Here is a 20,031-nt window from a genome sequence, read left to right as displayed (position 1 = left end):
TTTGGATATTGGGCTACATGATATCTCAAATGCACTACAATTCTTTGATAGCTAATGTAAAAATGTACCCAAATAAATCCTTTTGGTCCCTTCCCTCTAACCCAAGTGATCTTTATTCTTCTCGATACAAAATCACTCTTTAAAAATGCCTATAATCGGGGCGCCTGGGTGGCGCAGTCGGTGAAGCGTCCGACTTCAGCCAGGTCACGATCTCGCGGTCCGTGAGTTCGAGCCCCGCGTCAGGCTCTGGGCTGATGGCTCGGAGCCTGGAGCCTGTTTCCGATTCTGTGTCTCCCTCTCTCTCTGCCCCTCCCCCGTTCATGCTCTGTCTCTCTCTGTCCCAAAAATAAAATAAAAAACATTAAAAAAAAAAAAATGCCTATAATCAATCTAAGTTTGTGAATATGGTGTATTTAAGTATGGTGTGTGTGTGTGTGTGTGTGTGTGTGCGCACATACTTTGTGTTTGTGTATGTGCTAAGGATGCATCTGTAGTGTGTAGGGTGCGTTGTATCTATGTGTGAGGTATGCATGTGGTGTGTGTATTTGTGTGTGGTGTGTATGTGTACGTGCATTTGTGTATGTGGTGTATTTTTGTATGTGTGTGCATGGGAAGTGTTCTGGTGTGTATATGTATGTGTGTAGAGTGTGTGCAATGTGTATACAGTGTCTGTAGTATGCTTGTGTATGTGTGGGGTGTGTGAGGTGTAAGAGAGATACTGAGGCCCACAGCCTGGGGTGCTAGAGGGCCCAGGGCATGCCAGAAAGACAAGCTTGGTCTGAAAACTTCCCCTGCCTTCCTGGGGAGAGCAGGGCTACAACCACAACCCTTTATGTATGTCCCACGCTCCTTTTTTATTGTTTGTTTATTTTTGAAAGAGTGAGAGAGAGAGAGAGAGAGAATATGAGTGGGAGAGGGGCAGGCAGAGAGAGACACAGACTCTGAAGCAGGCTCCAGGCTCTGAGCTGTCAGCACAGAACCTGACATGGGGCCCAAAACCATGGGCTGTGAGATCATGACCTGAGCCGAAGTCGGATGCTCAGCTGACTGAGCCACCCAGGTGCCCCCTTGATGTCCCCTTTGGACAGTAGTGTGGGTAAATAGGCCCAGTTTCTCCTGTGGTGCCACCAGCCAGGCTCCCACTCACTTCTGTTCTCCCTCTCCTGAGAAAAGAGTGACCTCCCCCTTTAAGAGAAGGACGCGTCCAGTGTTCTACTAAGGGGCCTTACTGTTGATGGTTTAGGTGGTGGAGAAGGTGCCACTCGAGGGGTCAGATCAGGATCAGAATGGCATTAGGTTTTCCCAACTGAACAGGTTAGCTGCTGAGTGCGCCTTTATCCGGAGTGGGGGTGAAGCGCCAGTGTGGGCTTCAGTCTTTACCCCCAGGCCACATTCAGATAGTGCAACTCTGTCCTCTTCTGGGTCCCACCCTCCTGAGGGTGCATCTGCACTTTGCTCAGTGGTCCCTGGTAGAGCTGCGAAAGGGCCACTGTCACCTTGGGCACATCACTCTCCCCTTCCCTGTGGACCTTCATTTGCCCTGGCTCTAGAACGCCATGCTTTCTAATTCCTACTGGGAAAGAGCATCCCTCTCAGGCGGCATCTCAGGTTATGCCTAACTCATGCTTCCATCTTGTTCCTGCAGGTCTATAACACCTGTAGCCTCGGTGTCCTTTCTGCGTCCTGTGGCTTGAGCCCGAGGTTGCCCATGTTCCCTGGCTGGAAGGAATGGCAGGGCCAGCATACCACTCTGCACAGAAAGGATGCCTGGACTCAGACTACCCCAGCCAGGAGGAGAATCAGGCATGCTCAAATCCAGGGTGCAGGTAAGTCCATCTGCCATTGGTTGGGGCCAGGGGAATAGGCTTGCCCCTGCTACCGGCAGTGCTCGTGGCGTGGGGGTTGGGTCAAGGGCAGAGCAGGGCTTCACAAAATGCCAGGTTTCAAACAATCCATTGGCCTTTATGTGACTCATTTGCACTTGACCACTAGTTTGCTGATTTCAGGGCTCCTTCTCTAGTTTCTGCTCCCTGCTGGTAGCCAGCTGGCCCTGTGGCCTCAAGTTTCCCTACACTTGCTGTTGGCCATGGGGCAGGCATGGAGGCCAAAGAACAGATAAGAGGATGGCCTTTTGGGCAGGCAGGCCTGGGTTCAAATTTCAGCTCCGCCAACCTTGGACAAGTCACCTACCCTCTCTGCCTGAGGTTCAGATGTATCCCTGGCAGAGTGGAGCTGCTTCTTTCTAGGATCACTGTGAAGATGAAATGAGATGATGCGTGTAAATTGCCCAGCTCAGCCCCTCGCGCCTGGTACTCAGTACATACAACTCTTCTCCCCACTTTCTCTCCTGCATCCTCCAACCTTGTCTTGAGTAGATCCCCTAGCCACAGATATCCATCTGGCAGCTTCCAACACCTCCCATTTTTAGACCACCAGCAGCTTTCCCTCCTACAGCAGCAACAGTCAGAGATTTGCAGAGCAGATGTCTTGGTGTGAAACTATTCCCAGGAGGTGTTCCATGAATGTTTGCTGACAAAGCAGTGCAGGGACTGACCTTCCTTCCCCCTCTGCCTCCTGGTACCTGGCTCTGGATATTGAAAGCGCCTACCCTCTGTGCATACTGTGTGTTTCTGTCCCCTTACCTACTGAGGGCCTGTGCTCCAGTTCCAGGGCACCAGGCTGCAGATGGGGGGTGGGGATGGAGGGGGGGTGGCTGTGAGGCTGGCTGGAGCAAGCTGCTTTGGTCTGGACCTGTGCCAGGCTGCTCTCATCCAAGAGGAGGGTCAAGGGGCAGATAGGGCAGAGTTTGGGAAGGGGTGGCTTGAAGCATGAACACTTTTCCAAACCCCACTGCACTGGGCCGGGAGGATGCTCCTTTTGCCCTTGCTTGGGTCCGGTGATTACAGGTCTGAGCTTCAAAGCAGGTTACAAACCTGGCTAATTGCTGGCCTAGGGGAGCTGGGTGAGCAGGCCAAGCCCGCCTGCGTGGACACGCCAGCGGCCGCGGGCCTCACATGGGGCTGGCACTTCCAGCCCGGAGCGGTCCTGGAGCCAGGAGCCCCGGTGTGGCCGCCCAGTCCTGTTGGCTCCTCGGGGAGGGCTGCGGTGGGGAGCTGGGAGGACGGCCACCGGCTGCCGCTGTGGCCGCTGCCCTCGCTGTTGGGGCGCCAGCGCCTCCTCTCCTGGGGCCGGCGTCTGATCGGTCAGGTGGAAACCTCCCCATTCAAACCTGCGCGGGCCAATCAGGGCCCGGCGCGCCGGCCCATTCAAACGCGCGCTGCAGCCGGCCTCCCGCTCCCGCCTCCGGGACACTGGCGCGGGGCGGGGGCGGGGGCGGGTGAACCTGCTGCCTCGGTAACTGGGGAGCAACACAGACGCCTCGGGTTACGGGCGCTCCTGGCAGGCGGAAGCAGGACGCCATGGAGCGCTCCCTGCACCGCGTCTCCCTCGGGAGCCGGCGTGCCCACCCGGACTTGTCCTTCTACCTCACCACCTTTGGTAAGTGCCCGGGATGGCTGGCCGCCTGGGCTGCTTCTCCCTGCGCTCAGCGCCCGGAAAGGCCCCCACCCCCGGCCCCGTGATAGGTGAGGCTGGCAGCAGCGGGTACCTCCTCTGGCCCCTTCCTCCTTTGGGTGCCCAGGAGGAGCTCAGGGCACACGGACCCAGGCTGAGCGAGCCACGGGGCGCAGCACCTGCTGCCTGGCCAGTGGTGTTAAGTGTGGCTGGCTGTGCCTCACTTGGCTGGAATCATCACACCTCAGTTCATCTTTCAGAGACCCGGTTTGCTCCACTGGGGTTTCCCTCTAGCCAACAGTTCAGGGTTAAATCAGGGTCTTGTTACTATATCTCAAGGCCTCCTCCATCCTCTTTCCTTTGGCTCAGGGACAGGACAGGTGCCAGGTCAGCCCGGGTGGCCTTGGCTCCTTGTGGGCTCGCGTTGGAAGCTCCAGTGGATGTCGGACTCACAGCACGTAGGGGAGAATTCTCTTCTTCAGGAGTGACCAGGCTCTCAGGAGGGTCCCAGGGCTGCCCTGGGGGCTTGAGGTAGAGAGCAATGGGCAGTGGGCCCCTGCCCCCAAACCCCTAGATAGCAGGATTGGGTTCCCCCAAATAACAGCGGGGCAGCAGTGCCCCAACAGCCTGGGCAAACCCAGCCTTTCAGGTAGCCATAATAGAGAAAACAGCCCTGTCCCAGGAACACAGCCCTTCACAGCTCTGCGTTTCTTCACTGGGTCTGCAGCTCCCTGTGGAGAGTGGGTGATATTTGGGTGATATTTCCTCTGTGGAGACTTGAGATCCAGAGAGAGGAAGGTCGCCCAGTGAGCCAGACTGGTTGGTACCTGAGTTCAAGCCTTCTGAGACAGCTTGTCCAGCATTTTTTCAGTTTTTTTCATAAAGGTTGGGGGAGTTACTGCAACATACTGGACTTTGCCCAGGTTTCATAGACAGAACACTCCTGGAGTCAGGCCCTTCCTGGGGCTCTCCTATTCTCAGGCTTACCTCTGCCAGCACACTGGGTTCCTTACAAACTGTCCTTTTCTCTAGGAGCAGAGGGAGTGATAAAAAAGCAGTGGCTTCACCCCTAGAACTGGCCTGTAGTCTGGCATCCTGGAATTTACGGGTCTGGTGGGTGGAAGGAACAATGCGGGTAATGAAATAGCCACCATCTGTCCAGCACTTACCATGTGCCGAGCCTTGTGTCAAGGGCTTTATCTCATTTAATCCCCCCAATTCCCATGAACCCTGCTGGGATGTGGGAGTCTACCAGACAAAGGAGGTGTCTGGGATGACCTGAATTCGTGGAGCTGGGGTCGTCAGGAAAGTGCCACGGAGCCGTGAGGCCCTATTATCTTAGCTGTGTGCTGATTTAAAAGTAAATATATATTTCATTGCTCCCCCCCCCCTCATTATTATTGCTGTAAGATGGCTTCATTGCTGAAAACTTAGTGAAAAGAACAAAGTGAAAAATCCCCTGTACTCTGATTCCTTAGAAAAGACCTTTGTGGCTTACCAATTTGTTTTATATCCTTCCAGACTTGTGTGTGAGTGTGTGTAGGGGTGTGTTTAATTTTAAAAGAATTGAGACCATATTGTATGTACAGTCTTAGAATCCTTCCTTACTGGATTAAGGAAGAGAAATTCTCTTCTTTACTGGTACAGCGTGACTATTCCCTACCATCAGTCTATAGTCTTCTATTGAATTAATCATCCTGACAGAGATCTGGGAAGTCGGGGAGTGTCCAGACCAGCAGGGAGTGGATCCCCTCCTCTCCCCGCCCAGCCGTGGCCTCAGGGCTGGGTCGGATGGTTATCTGGGAAGGTTTCTACTGGAACCAGTGACTGTGACCTGAGTGTACCCTTGTGGGGTGGAGAGCCTCCTGCTCTTTTTTTTTTTTTTTTTTTTAATTTTTTTTTTTCAACGTTTTTTATTTATTTTTGGGACAGAGAGAGACAGAGCATGAACGGGGGAGGGGCAGAGAGAGAGGGAGACACAGAATCGGAAACAGGCTCCAGGCTCCGAGCCATCAGCCCAGAGCCTGACGCGGGGCTCGAACTCACGGACCGCGAGATCGTGACCTGGCTGAAGTCGGACGCTTAACCGACTGCGCCACCCAGGCGCCCCCTCCTGCTCTTAATGTACGCAGTCTCCTCTCCCATCTCCCCGAGGACACAGGTTGACACTGGAAAGTTCTTTCCTGTTTCCTGCTTAAATTCTGTTTCCTTGACAAACACTGCCCCTCTTTCAGGCGGCTGATTTTCTTCATGCACGGTGTGATCTGTGCTTGTCTGCTCATGAATGAAGATTCGTATCAGTGATTCCCAGACCTGGTCACTTATCAGAAGCACCTGGCGAGTCTGTTAAAAACACAGATTCCTAGGATCTTCATAGGTCTAGAGTGGAGCCTGAAAATCTGTAATTTTAAGAAGGCACACAAGTATTTTAATGATCAGCCACGTTTGGAAGCTGTGGATTTAGTCAGTTTTGGTAGCCAGCATGAACTCTCTTAACGTGAAGGTCTTTGCTAAGTTTTCCTTGGTTCACTGGCCTTTTCCCAGCATGGCAGGTAGTCCTGGTCTTCATCAGCGGGCTTTGCCCTGGTAGAACCACATGAAGGTTCTGCCTACCCGATGGCTGGCTGAGCACAAATATTCAAAGGGAGCTAATTTTCCAGGATCTCTGGAATTATATATATATATATATTTTAACGTTTATTTATTTTTGAGACAGAGAGAGACAGAACATGAACGGGGGAGGGTCAGAGAGAGGGAGACACAGAATCTGAAACAGGCTCCAGGCTCTGAGCTGTCAGCACAGAGCCCGACGCTGGGCTCGAACTCACGAACTGTGAGATCGTGACCTGAGCCGAAGTTGGACGCTTAACCGACTGCGCCACCCAGGCGCCCCTGGAATTATAATTTTTAAATGTTTATTGATTTATTTTGAGAGAGAGAGAGAGAGAGAGAGAGAGAGAGAGAGGGAGAGAGAGAGAGAACAGGCTGGGGAGGGGTGGAGAGAGAGGGAGAGAGAAATCCCAAGCAGGCTCTGCACTGCCATTGCAGAGCCAGATGTGGGGCTCAACCTCACGAACTACGAGACCATGACCTCAGCTGAAACCAAGATTCAGATGCTTAACCAACTGAGCCACCCAGGCGCCCCATGGATGGTTTCACCAAATGGTTTCACCAAAATTCCTTCCAGGGAGAGTACTGTATTGTACATGGCGAAGTTTATGTATTGTGTGTGTGTGTGTGTGTGTGTGTGTGTGTGTGTGTGTGCCTGCACATGCGCATGGGTACAGCGCCTTGTCCCTCGATAAGAGGCATATTTGAGTAACATTAGTTGACCATACACTGTCTTCTAAGGAGGTGTTCTGGCTTCAGGAGAGGGGAGTGTGTATGTAAACTGGGCCTAGAACCCAACTCCACCAGAGATGACAAATGCATTTTCTGTAGAACAGTTGCCAGCTAGCTGCTCAGTGTGTTGGGCAGTGTGCGTGAGGCCCTGAACTGGAGGCTGCAACCTGGCCCTGCCAGCTGCCCCTGGCTTCCCATGCTGCTCTGAGCCGGGGACACACAGTTCCTGGACTTGGCTGGGAAGCTCCTCCAACTACTTCTCAGGACCCCATCCTTTGCTGGTTGGGGTCCTCAGCATTTACTGGCTGTTCTGTCATCTGGGGTCCTTTTGCTTGGGAGTGTTCAGAAATTCTCAGTTTCTGGCCCGTCCTCTTTTCCAATTCTGTTCTATTTTTTAAATTAAGAATTTATTTGAGAGAGAAAGAGAGAGAGAGAGAGAGAGAGAGAGAGATTGAGAATCCCAAGCAGGCTCCACGCTCAGCACTGAGCCTGACATGGGGCTCGATCCCATGACCCTGGGATCATGACCTGAGCTGAAATCAAGAGTCCAACTGTCAACCAACTGAGCCACCCCAGCACCCATCTGCTATATTTTGTAATTTAATTTAATTTTTTAATTTTTTAAAATATGTATTTATTTTTGAGAGAGAGAGAGAGAGAGAGAGAGAGAGCACGAGGCGGGAGGGGCAGAGAGAGAGGGAGACACAGAATCAGAAGCAGGCTCCAGGTTCCAGGCTGTCAGCACAGATCTTGACGGGGACCTCGGACTTGCAAACCATGAGATCATGACCTGAGCTGAAGTCGGGGGCTTAACCGACTGAGCCACCCAGGCGCCCCTATATTTTTTAATTGTATTATGAAATATAACACACACACAGAAAAACATTCCTCCAAATAATGTGTAGTTCAGTGAATTATCACAAAGCAAATACCTGTGTAACTTTCATGAGGGTCAAGATTGCCGATATCCAGTTTGACATGTAGTTTTTTTCTTTGTCACTCAGTTCAAAATAGTTTCCAATTTTCATAGTCCTACTTTCTCAAGTCTTTAGATTATTTGGAAGCATATTTTTTAAATTTGCTGGGGATTTTCTGGTAATACTGGGGATTTTCTGGTACTATTTTTTTTCTTTCTTTCTTTCTTTCTTTCTTTCTTTCTTTCTTTCTTTCTTTCTTTCTTTCTTTCTTTCTCTCTTTCTTTCTTTGAGAGAGAGATAGTAAGCGGGGGAGAGGGGCAGAAGGACAGAGAGAGAGAGAGAATCTCAAGCAGGCTCCATGCTTAGTGCAGAGCCCAATGCAGGGCTTGATCCCATGACCCTGGGATCATGAACTGAGCTGAAAGCAAGAGTCAGACGCTTAGCCAACTGAGCCACTCAGGCGCCTCTCTTGTTCTTTATTCTACATTTTGGTCTGAGAATATATTCTGCGTCTTTTTAGTTCTTTGATTGATCAGGATATAGTCAGTTTTTATAAATGTTCTGTGTGTACTTGTGCAGCACCTGAGTGGCTCAGTCAGTTAAGCGTCCGACTTCAGCTCAGGTCATGATCTTGTGATTCGTGAGTTTGAGCCCCACATCACGTTCTGTGCTTGGAACCTGCTTCGGATTCTGTGTATCCCTCTCTCTCTGCCCCTCCCCTGCTCATGCTCTATCTCTGTCTCAAAAATAAATAAATATCAAAAAAGAAAAAGAAAAGCTCTGCAGTAGTTAGGCATAGTAGTTTTGTATGTGTCGGGTTTAGGTCAGGTTTGCTAATTATATTCTTCAAATATTCTTCTTTAATTTTTTTCAACATTTATTTATTTTTGAGAGATGGAAAGAGAGCAAAAGAGCAGGAGGGGAAGAGAGAGAGGGAGACACAGAATCTGAAGCAGGCTCCAGGCTCCTAGCTGTCAGCACAGAGCCCAATATGGGGCTCGAACCCACGAACTGTGAGATCATGACCCAAGCTGAAGTCAGACGCTTAACTGACTCAGCCACCCAGGTGCCCTGTTGTTCAAATGTTCAACATCCTTGCTAATCTCTTCCCCCAATTTGTTCTATCAGTTACCAAGAGAGGTGTGTTAAAATTCCTGCTATGGTTATACATTTGTCTGTCATTATAGTTGTCAGTTTTTTCTTTATATATTTTGAAACAATATTAAGAGCATACACATTTAGAATTATTATCTTAGTAATGAACTGAAACTTTAATTATTAAGAAGCCTACTCTTTATTTCTAGTGGAGATAAAGTCTACTTTTTCAGACATTAACATCACTACCCAGCTTTCTTCTGCTGAACAGTGAATTGCCTGGTGTATCTTTTTCCACCTTATTTCTGTTGGTCTTTATGTTTCTTTTTTTAAAACGTGTATTTATTTTTGAGAGCACGAGTTGGGGAGGGGCAGAGACAGAGTGAGACAGAGGATCCAAGGCAGGCTCTATGCTGACAGCAGCAAGCCAGATGTAGGGCTTGAACTCACCAACCATGAGAGCCGAAGTCAGACGCTCAACTGACTGAGTCACCCAAGGGCGCTGGTCTTTCTGTTTCTTTACATTCTAAGTGTGCTATGTCTCTTGTAAATAGCAGGCACAGAGTTGTTATTTTGCTTTTTAGTGCAGACCTAGGGTGATATCTTCCTGCAAAAAGATCTCTATTTGCTTCTGCCAGGTGCTTGGGGTGACTAGAAATCTGGGATAGTCGTAATGTTAGGGGTTGGGATTATTTGAAGTTGAGCTTCAGTGCCCTGAGGAACTGTCTCATCATGGTTCATTTGTTCCTGGGGAGCCACCCTTTAGGGTTCTGACCCAAAAGGTCAGGGCTCAGAAGGACCCCACTCTCAACAGGCCCTAGTCTCCAACTCCTGTTCCTCTTGCCCTGTGAGGCAGACAGAAACTCTGCTCAGCCTCTTGGCCTTTCCGTCATCTCTCTGGAATTTGAAAACACCCCAAGGAGAGAATTAGTCCAGGCAAATATTAAACTTCATTCCATGGACCTCCATGCTCCCTGAATCTGCTCTGTAGTTCCTCTCTGTCTTGTTGTGTCTCCAAGAAGCTGCTTTTAAATATTTTCTCCAGCTTTTCTAGATTTTTCCTCAGTGGGTGTGTCATTCCAGAAATAGAAGTCCCCTGCATGTATTTTCTAATTTTTCTGAGTCGTTTTTACTCTTTTCATCTCCTCCCCCTCCCTCCCTCATTTTCTTCCTTCCTCTCTCCCTTTCTTCTCTCCTTCCTTTCCTTCCTTCCTTCCTTCCTTCCTTCCTTCCTTCCTTCCTTCCTTCCTTCCTTCTTCCCTCCCTTCTTCCCTTCCTCTGTTCCTTGTTTCCTTCCTTCTTTCATCCCTCCCTCCTTCCTCCCTTCCACCCTCCCTCCCTTCCTTCCTTCCTTTTTTCCTTCCCTCCATCTTTCCTTTTGTCATATCAGTGAGAGTGCTTTCTGTTTGCCAGGTGCTTCTCATACATTAGTTCTCAGTTTTACAATAGCCCTCTCAGAGCTGAATTATTATTATTCTTTCCATTGTACAGATGAGGAAACAGAAGATATAGTGATTCAGGATCATCAGTGGTGGAACCAGGATCCAAGCCGGGTCTTACTGACTCCAAAACCCACGCTTTGCTCATGGTTCCTTCTGGGCTTCCTCTCTTGTGTTTTCAAAATGAGGCTTGTTCTGCTGGAAAACTTTGATAGTGAAAAAAAAGAATACAACTGTGGGGCGCCTGAGTGGCACAGTCAATTGAGTGTCCGACTCTTGATTTTGGCTCAGGTCATGATCTCATAGTTCGTGAGATCAAACTACATTGGGCTCTGCTCTGACAGTGTGGAGCCTGCTTAGGATTCTCTCTCTCCCTCTCTCTGCCCCTCCCCCCTCAAAATAAATAAATTAATTAAAGAAATGAACACAACTGTAAAACAGAATGAAAATAAATTATTGACTTCATCGTGTGGCTTAATGCCATCAGCAAGGATGTAACAGATGCTCGTCATTACAAAATAACATATTTAACTATAGAGAAAAAGTCTGTAATATGAAATAGATAAGGGTGGGGAGTAATTCATAAAATGTGGTGACACTGGAAATTTTGGAATTAAAATCATTATAATAAAATCTAAAGGAAAATCGTGAAAGGCAGAATAATGTGAATTTTCTATATATTATGTATGATATTGTACACGAACGTATATAAAAGAAAATCATTTGCTCTGCAGGTGAATCATTTTCGTGAATAGGCTGGGCTTGGGTTAACATGGGACAATTCCAGATTTTGCAGTTTAATGGGTCATAAGTATGGCTTGAATCTATCAAAATTCTTTACTGAGAAAACCAAGGACCTCAGAAATGGAAGGACTTTTGTTTCCTCAGTCATAATATGCTGATTTATCTTAGGACTGTAGTTTCTTAAAAAAATTTTAATTTAAAAAAATTTTTTAAATGTTTATTTGTTTTTGAGATAGAGAGAGTGACAGCTGGGGATGGGCAGAGAGTGAGGAGAACAGAGGCTCTGAAGTGAGCTCTGTGCTGACAGCAGTGAGCGCGACACAGGGCTCGAACTCACGAATCACGTAAGATCATACCCTGAGCCGAAATCAGATGCGCAACTGACTGGGCCACCCAGATGCCCCTCTTAACAATTTTTAAAATTGAAAAATGGCCTCAGAATTGAGATCAGGTTTGTTACCTAACTGGAGGCAATCTGGGTATATATTAATTACCTATTGCTTCACAACAAAGTACCCCAATATCTATTGCTTAAAAAACCCAAATATTTATTATCTCCCGTTTCTGTGAGTCAAGACTTTGGGAATGGCTTTGCTGGGTGGTTTTTGCTCAGGGGCCGCTCAGAGGCGTTGCTGTGAAGATGTTAGCCGACGTGTGCTGGCCAGAGCCATTTATTCCTGGAAGGAAAAACAGCTGGGGAAACCAGGTTAATGTCAGGTCTCACAGGAAGTGGAGAGTCAGAGGAGAGGGGTTGGATTGGCCCATCATCACCTTTATGCCACCGCCGCCCCCTGCCCCCTTTGCCCTGCAGGCCTCCTTCTGCCAGCAGGCACCAGACCATTTCTCTGAATGGAACTCAAGATTCTCCCTCTTCAAAAGAACAGACACTTGAAATGCTCCACAGGGCTGCATGCCCAGACTGGATGGCTCCCATTTCCCCGTCACCCCTGCAGCCTATCATTTCTCCTTTAGGGGGCAGAAAGTCAAATGCGTAAACGTGTGTAACCCTCTCTGAGCCTCCGTCAGGCTGCTGTGTGGGTCACACAGCCCAGGATCACAGAGAGAGGGTTGGCTGCCTCCCGCTCTCCTGTACACACAGCTTGGGGTGCAGCCTTGTCCCCAAAAATGGAGTGTTGGCGGCTGGCTAGGCTCCATGTAGGCCCAACCTTCTTTGTGCGTTTTTTTCCCTGATGTCATCCCCTTTACTGTGGCTTTCGACACATGACAGCTCATAAATGGGGAATTGCTTTGGAGGTGAACTGGGGTTTGGATGACCGCTGTTTCACGTTAGCCGGCCAAGCCCCTCATCGATGTTCTCTGCAGACCCCAGGGTGCCATGAGCTCCCTCTAGCACACGTTCCTGCTGCTCCCTGAGTCCAGCAGTGGTTTGTCGCCCCATCTTCTTGCTTTGTGTTTTGAGTATGTCTCTCCCTGAGTGTGTTCTGAGAGTCAGAGTTCATCTTCCTGTGGTCCTCGACAGAGTGAGGTTTGCCAGATTGAATTTCTGTAGCTGGGTTCCATACCCCTTTTTCCCCAGGGCCCGGTGAGTCCGAACTCCCCGGGTCCTGGGCCAGCAGAACCTGTACCTTCTCTGTGCCTTCCGAAGCTCACTGTTACCTAGTGTTTTTCCTGTCACGTGTGGCCTTGTCTGCTCTTCCTTTGTCTCTGGGCCCTGGCTCCGTGCTTTTCTGCAGCCTCTCAGCACCACCCTTTGCAGAGTTGGTCCCCAGCACCAGCCCATGGAAATTGGGGGCGTGCCGTCTCCAGGGCCTCTGAACACCCCAATAAGGATGGTTTCAGGCCCTTTAGCCTGAACATTCCCGGGCACTGTCACAGGCCACTCCCTGATCCAGGGGGGAAAGTGGGGATATTGATAAGATCAGAGATTTGAGGGGCCGGTGAAAGGCTTGGTTACCTAGATAGGCAGATACCCAGGGATTCAGCCTGGCTTCCCCCCCTCCCTCACCCTTTATAAAAATGTTTATTTATTTATTTTGAGAGAGAGAGTGAGAAAATGTGAGCAGGGAAGGGGTAGAGAGAGAATCCCAAGAAGGCTCCATGCTGTCAGTGCAGAACTGGACATGGGGCTCAAACCCGTGAACTGTGAAATCATGCCCCGAGCCGAAACTAAGAGTTGGGCCAACTTTAGTTAACTAACTGAGCCACCCAGGAGCCCCTTGAATTCCCCTTTACCCAGTGGTTTATTTATTTTTCCCCTCTTTTTAAAATTTTTTAACGTTTATTTTTGAGAGACAGAGAGGGAGAGAGATACAGGGCACGAATGGGGGAGGGGCAGAGAGAGAGGGAGACACAGAATCCAAAGCAGGCTCCAGGCTCTGAGCTGTCAGCACAGAGCCCAAAGTGGGGCTCAAACCCATGAACCATGAGATCTAGTTGGACGCTTAACTGACTGAGCCACCCAGGCACCCCACCCCCCACCTGCCCTCAGTGGTTTATTTCTTTAGACTTGGGGATGTTTCTTTGAGCCTGCCCTCCTTTTTGGCTTCCTCTTGGCTTCTCAAGCAAAGCTGTGGCACCTTGTCCTGTGTCTGATGTCTCTCTCTGCTCCTGAATCCCAGGGTTGCACTGCACAGATGCAGTGGGGCACACTGGTGGCTCCAGAAGACCCACTTGGTATACAGGCAAGAGTACTAGAGTTGGGGCAGGATTCTGGTCTCCCGTTCCGGCCTGCGTTACTCTGGGCCCAGGGCAAAGTCACCCTCCATGTGTGAGCATGACTGTTCTGGCTTTCAATTGAGGAGGCTGGGTAAGATGACTTCAGGGCCCTTGAGGCACAATCATTTGATGGAATGGGAGAAGCAGAGGGGACAGGCATGACCATGTGGTGGGAGAGGGTGGGTCGTCTCGTTCTTGATTTTGCCCTTCTCTGTGAGCCCAAGGATAGGTTGGGGGAGGGTGTGTCCTGTGCTGGGGGTCTGAGCCTGGTCTGCTGGGCTTGGTTTCTGTGCTGTAACAGGGTACAGAGCATGCTGATCCTCCCCGAGGAGACCTGCACGGCAAGATCTGGAAGGGCAGCTGCATAGACTCCTCTGATGTCCGAGTCAGACTTTGCTCCAGGCCTGTCCTGTGCTCCAGCTCCACTTTCGGCCTTGCCCCTGCCCCTGCCCTAGGCACTGGGCTGTGAGTTCCCTGAGGGCGGGCACTGGGCCATTCAGATCTTCCTGACTCAGGGCCCCATGCAGGTGCCTGGCAAATGTTTGTCAAATGGACTTAGCGAGCACTTGTGTTGGGAGGCTTCCCCATCCTGATTTCTGCGAGAGGGTTGTTGATAGGTGATGGTGTTGTGCAGCTCAGTGATTCTTACAACTTCGGAAAGCCAAATGTGTGTGGGCCAAAGCCGGCTTTGCACTGGTAATCATTTCAGAAAAAATGTTTGGTGTTAAACAGAGTTGCCTTTGGGTTAACGAAATCTGATCTGTGACCGCTGGCCATTTTTGTCTGTTTCAAAACCTTCCACCCCACACTGGATCCGGCCCAGTTTCTGTAGGAGATTTCTCAGCCCCAGAGAGCCCCAAAGTGATAATTGCTCAGATCTTGAGCTAATAACACCATGGGTTCTCTTGGCGCCTTTCACCTCCTCACCCTTCAGCATTATCTGATCCGCACACAGCTTGGCGAGTGCAGTAACCCCTGTTATTAGCTCCACCTCACAACTGGGGACAATGTGGCTCTCAGAGAGAGGAGGCTAAGTCGGGGCTGGAACTGGAGCAGGCCTCCGGGCTTCTGAGATCCGTGTCCTGGGCAGGAGAGCAGCGGGAATTTCTGATGGGCGAAGAGCTGATCAGGGGTTTCCTGGAGCCTGGATTGCTTGGGCTTGCAGTTTCAGCACCCCAAAGTACGAGGAGCAAGAGGTTTCCAGGTCACAGTGGTCGGGGGACTGCTGCACAATTTCCCTTCTTTCTGTTTTCCAAACCCTGCCTGGCCTTCCTCCAGCCGGCAGCAAAGCACAAGCCCCAGCCACAGTCCCAGTTTCACGGGGCGTGTCCGGAGATGAACGGTTGGGATGTTGAGGGGGCGTCACTGTGGATGTCACTGAGGAGCGGTAAAAGGACTTTAGGCTTTAGATCTAGAAGAGAGAGCCCAGAGACTGACAGCAGAACCACAGCTGGGCAATGAAAGTTACTGAGAGGCCACTTCTGTCTGGCTCAACATAAGATGGAACGTTGAACCATCAGAGTTATCACAAAAGAAAAAGGGCTCCCATTGCAGGAAGTGAGCTCCCTATCACCAGAGGTGATCAAGCAGAGGCTGATGGCTGTGCGACAGGGTTGTCATGGATGCAAGGGCTTCCTGGTTGATGTGTGGGATTGCTGCAGGCTGGGAGGCCCTGCCACATCCTCCTTGCCTCCCCAGTGGTGTCCACTGGGTGGATTGAGTTCAGTGGCTTTTTGAGGTTCTAAGAAGAGTCTACTGGACTGGGGAAATTTTTCAGCATGTCATTGAGGAAGAGGAGTATGGTGCTCCTCTCCTCAGTCCATGCTGAAGGACCACTGGGCATCTGTGAGGATGACTTAATGTTTTGTTTTGTTTTTATATTGTCTTTAAAAAAATTTAGAAAAGCTGGGGGAAAAACCAGCTCCTGATTCTTCCCCTGCTTTCCAGCCCTGGGCCTTCTGTTATGTTTACATTTCCCCCTCCCTCCCTCTCTTCCTCCCCTCTCCTCTTCCCTCCTTCCCTACTCTCCATGTTCCCTCTTCTTATTTTTAATTATAGAAGTGCGATAGTTCATATAATTTGCATTGTTGAAGCAACAATAGTGATAGATTTAAGTTCCTCTTGACTTCCCTCCCTCTAATTCTGTCCCTTCCCTAGAGGTGATCCCTGTTTTTCATTTCACACACACACACACACACACACACACACACACACACACACCCCTATGCCATCTGTACTGTTCTGCAATTTGCTTATTCCTCTTAAACACTTATCACAACAATGTTCCCATGCTGGGAAATACAGAGCCCCCCATTTTTTTATAACAGCCCCCTTATTCTATAGCACAGCTAGACATAGCTTTTTTAACCATTTTCATATTGATGGACATTTCAGGTGTTTCCAGTTATTCCTTATTTTAAACAGTGTTGGAGAGCCAGCCTTGTGCTCATGAGTGCATTTTTGTCTATGACAGTTACCCGAAAGTAGAATTACTAGGCTGAAGGACATTTACAATTAAATTCTAGCAAATGCTGCCAGAAATTATCCTCCATTTACATTTCCAACAGGGTGTGATAGTACCTGTTTTCTTACATTTTTAACCAACGTTTGACATTATCTGTCTTTTATTTTTAATTTAATTTTTAAAAAAGATTGTATTTTTGGGGTGCCTGGATGGCTCAGTTGGTTGAGCATCTGGACTCTTGGTTTCACTCAGGTCATGATCCCAGGACTGTGGGATTGAGCTCTGTGTCAGGCTCTGCGCTGAGTGTGGAGCCTGCTTAAGATTCTCATTCTCTCTCTCTCTGTCTCTCTCTCTCTCTCTCTCTCTCTCTCATCTTCTGCCCTGTCCCCCTCTTGCGCATGCTCTCTCAGTCTCTAAAAAAAAAGATTCAAAAATGTTTTTTTTTATTAAAAAAAAAAGATTTTATTTTTATTTTTTTTTTTAAATTTTTTTTTTCAACATTTTTTATTTATTTTTGGGACAGAGAGAGACAGAGCATGAACGGGGGAGGGGCAGAGAGAGAGGGAGACACAGAATCGAAACAGGCTCCAGGCTCCGAGCCATCAGCCCAGAGCCTGACGCGGGGCTCGAACTCACGGACCGCGAGATCGTGACCTGGCTGAAGTCGGACGCCTAACCGACTGCGCCACCCAGGCGCCCCAAGATTTTATTTTTAAATAATCTCTACACCCAAGATAGGGTTCGGACTCACAACCCCAAGATCAAGAGTTGCATGCTCCACCAGCTGAGCCAGCTGGGCGCCCCAACATTATCTATCTTTTAAATGACCTGCTGAGCGGATTGATGGGAAATGGTATTTTGTTAATTTGTGTGTCCCAGATCTCTGCGAGGTTGAGCATCTTCTTGTATGTTTATTGGCTGTTTTGTCTTTTCTGAATTTCCAGATCATGACCTTTGTCTATTTTTCTATGGTATTTTCTCATAACCTTGTTTATGATATCTTTAATTGTAATGGACATTGAAAATTTTTATGGAGTTAAGAGTTATCTCTTTCCCTGTTGCCTCTGCATTTTGTCTCTTGCTTAAGAGGGTCTTTTCCAGGCTTATAGACATGTTCAGAGGCTCTTTGGTGAGCTCTAGTCCAGGGCTCCTCAGCCTTTAATGTACCTGTGCCTCCCTGGGGATCTAGTTAAATTGCAGATCCTGATTCAGTATGCCTGGGGTGGGGCCTAAGATTCTGCATTAAAAAAAAATGTTTATTTATTTTTTGGGCAGAAGGGGCAGAGTGAAGGAGAGAGGGAGAGAGAGATTCTTAAGCAGGCTCCACTCTATCAGTACAGAGCCCGACACGGGACTCAATCCCATGAACCCTGAGATCATGACCTGAGCCCAAGTCAAGCGTCAGACACTTAACTGACTGAGCTACCCAGGTGCCCTGAGAGTCTGCATTTCTAACTCTCATCCAGATGCTTCTGATGCTGGTGGTTCTCAGACCACACTTTGAGTAGCGTAGCTCTATGTCAATGCCACAGAAAGCCTCCTTATTTTTTCTTTAGGGAGATCAGGGTTCTGTGGAATGACTGAAGGTGATAGCATCAACTTTGAAGGAATTCTCTGCCCACACTTGATCTCATTTCTTTTGCTTTCCCCCCCAAATCATTTGTTCCTTGTCCTTGTGTTGTTTTTGCCCTTCCAGAACACAGCTAACTGTCTGTCACAGTGCAGGGCTTTCCCTGACCTCCCCCTCCCCCTTCACCTTTTCACCCCCCCCCCCCCCCCCAATGGACTCTTGACCAAGGCCCAGGCTCCTTAACTCTCCAATCTAGGCTTGTGATGATGTGGATGCAATAACTTTTCCAACTGTCCCAGTGGCGAGAGCTCTCTAGCACTGGCCTAGACTTCCTTGTAAAGTAGTGAGCTCCCCATCACCACAGGGGTGTAAGCCTGGGCTGGAGAACCACTGCTGGGTGTATTGCAGAAGGGACTTCTGATGTTCTGAGGAGGCTGAACTAAGAGGCTTCTGAGCTCCCTTCCAACCCAGGGACTGAATGGATCTTTGAATTGCTTCACATGAACAAAAGAACATTCCCATCTCTGTACCCCATTTCTCACCCAGCGAGGAGACGAGGTGAAGTTGTTTCTCTTGTTGTTTCCTTAGGTCAGCTGAAGCTGTCGATCGATGCTCAGGACCGGGTTCTGCTGCTCCACAGTGAGTATGGGGCCAGGCCATGAAGGTCCTAAATGCCACGCAGAGGACTTTACAATGTACCTGTCCATTTATCCATTTGTTTGTCCTTCCATCCAGCACTCAAGTTCTTACTGAGCTTCTGCCATGGCCTTTGCTGCCTGGACTCTTCTGTTTAGCCCAGCAAGCCCTGCCTGTCTCTCCAGCCTTCGTGGCTCTTGCTGTTAAAATCTCCCTTCACCTCCTGTTGTGTCCCCCTTGAGGGCATCATGCTTGCTCATGCCTCTGTGCCTTTGTACCCACTACTTCTTGTGTCTGAAATAGCCTGCCTTCTTTTTGAATGTCTTTTGAAAAACAGCTCTCCCTCCCTCTGAGTTTGCAAGATACATGCCTGCCTTCATCATCATTAAGACTCAGGAAGGAAGGCTTATTTTGCTTCATTTTTTTTCCCTCCGGGAATCACCCCCTGACCTACCTGAGTATGTTGTTTCCCCCTCTGTGTTCTTATTGCAGCTCTGACTGCGCTGTGTCACTCTGGTCTGTCCAAGAAGTGCAGTGGGGCAGCAGCCATGTCTGCCCCACCTGCTCTGGGGGCCAGGGAGACCCAAGCGTTCCTCAGGTGGGGAGCCTGCCCCCCAGGCCCACGCCCTCGAGGGGCAGGGTGCACACAGGAACAGTAGCTGGGACACCAGGCAGAGTAGACCAGCAGGCGCCTGGGGTCCTCCGGTCCTGGCCTTGGGGAGGGCCCAAGGTGAAGTTCCCAACGACCGGCAGAAGGGGGTTCTTTGCCAACCAGAGCCTGACAACAGCTGTGCAAACAGATTTTGCAAAATGCATCTTGGCCTCCGCCACTTCATTTGTCCTGTGCCGTTTGCTTTGGCTTCACCCCAGTCTTAGAGTTCTTCATCCCTTCCAGCCTGTTCCTCTCTCTCCTTTGACTTCATGTGCTTCACGCCTCAGACTCTGGGAGCCCCATTGGAACCAAACCCCAGGGCCCAGCCCAAAAGGAACAGAGAAGAAAACAGCAAAGAGGCTCTGCTTCTGTTGGACCTGCTGCCTGATTTCTGCAGACCTCAGGCAAATGGGCTGTGCTCGCTTTCGAGATCAGGCTTGCTCCTCACCTCCCACCTGCCCCTGGCTTTTATTTAGTACAATTTTTTCCTTTGGCAAACCTTCCTTGAGCAGTTCCTTGCTTGCCAGAGACTCTGCTAAGCACTTTAGATACATTCTCTCATGTAACCAGCACCACTACCACATGAAGCCGATGTTATAATCACTAATCATTATCTTATTATCACTCCACCATTAAAAAATAGCTAATTCAGGGGCACCTGGGTGGCTCAGTCGGTTAAGCGTCTGACTCTTGGTTTCGGCTCAGGTCAGGATCTCACGATTCGTGAGCGTGAGCCCCACATCGGGCTCTGTGCTGACAGCGCAGAACCCTCTTGGGATTTTCTCTCTCCCCCTTTCCCTCTGCCCCTCCTCTGCTCCCTTGCTCTTTCTCTCTCAAAATTAGTAAGTAAGCTTTAAAAAAAAAATTTTTTTTAAATTGCAAATTCAGTTGCAGAGAGACAAAGCAACTTGCTCAAGCTCTCCTGTCTCATAAGTGGTGAGTTGGCATTTGCGTTGGTCTGTGGACCCACAGGCTGTCTCTGG

The 20,031-nt window shown here is 49.4% G+C and overlaps 1 protein-coding gene across 3 annotated transcripts in view; it reads left to right on the top strand.

Moving 5' to 3' along the window:
- The window catches only part of RGS3 (regulator of G protein signaling 3), a 141,113-nt gene that overhangs the window by 14,872 nt on the left and 106,210 nt on the right, over positions 1–20,031 (top strand). The window contains exons 2-3 of one of the 3 annotated variants that reach the window (XM_058694424.1): positions 1,646–1,826; positions 18,349–18,399. In XM_058694424.1, the coding sequence (XP_058550407.1) occupies positions 1,709–1,826; positions 18,349–18,399 (169 nt within the window). In that variant the 5' untranslated portion in view covers positions 1,646–1,708. Of the gene's footprint in view, positions 1–1,645; positions 1,827–3,332; positions 3,499–18,348; positions 18,400–20,031 lie in introns of those variants that run through there. The other 2 variants (XM_058694427.1, XM_058694425.1) reach the window with 2 other exon arrangements.

Source organism: Neofelis nebulosa, chromosome 12 (assembly GCF_028018385.1).
Source record: "Neofelis nebulosa isolate mNeoNeb1 chromosome 12, mNeoNeb1.pri, whole genome shotgun sequence".
NCBI lineage: Eukaryota > Metazoa > Chordata > Mammalia > Carnivora > Felidae > Neofelis > Neofelis nebulosa.
This window is presented reverse-complemented; position numbering and strand designations above follow the sequence as displayed.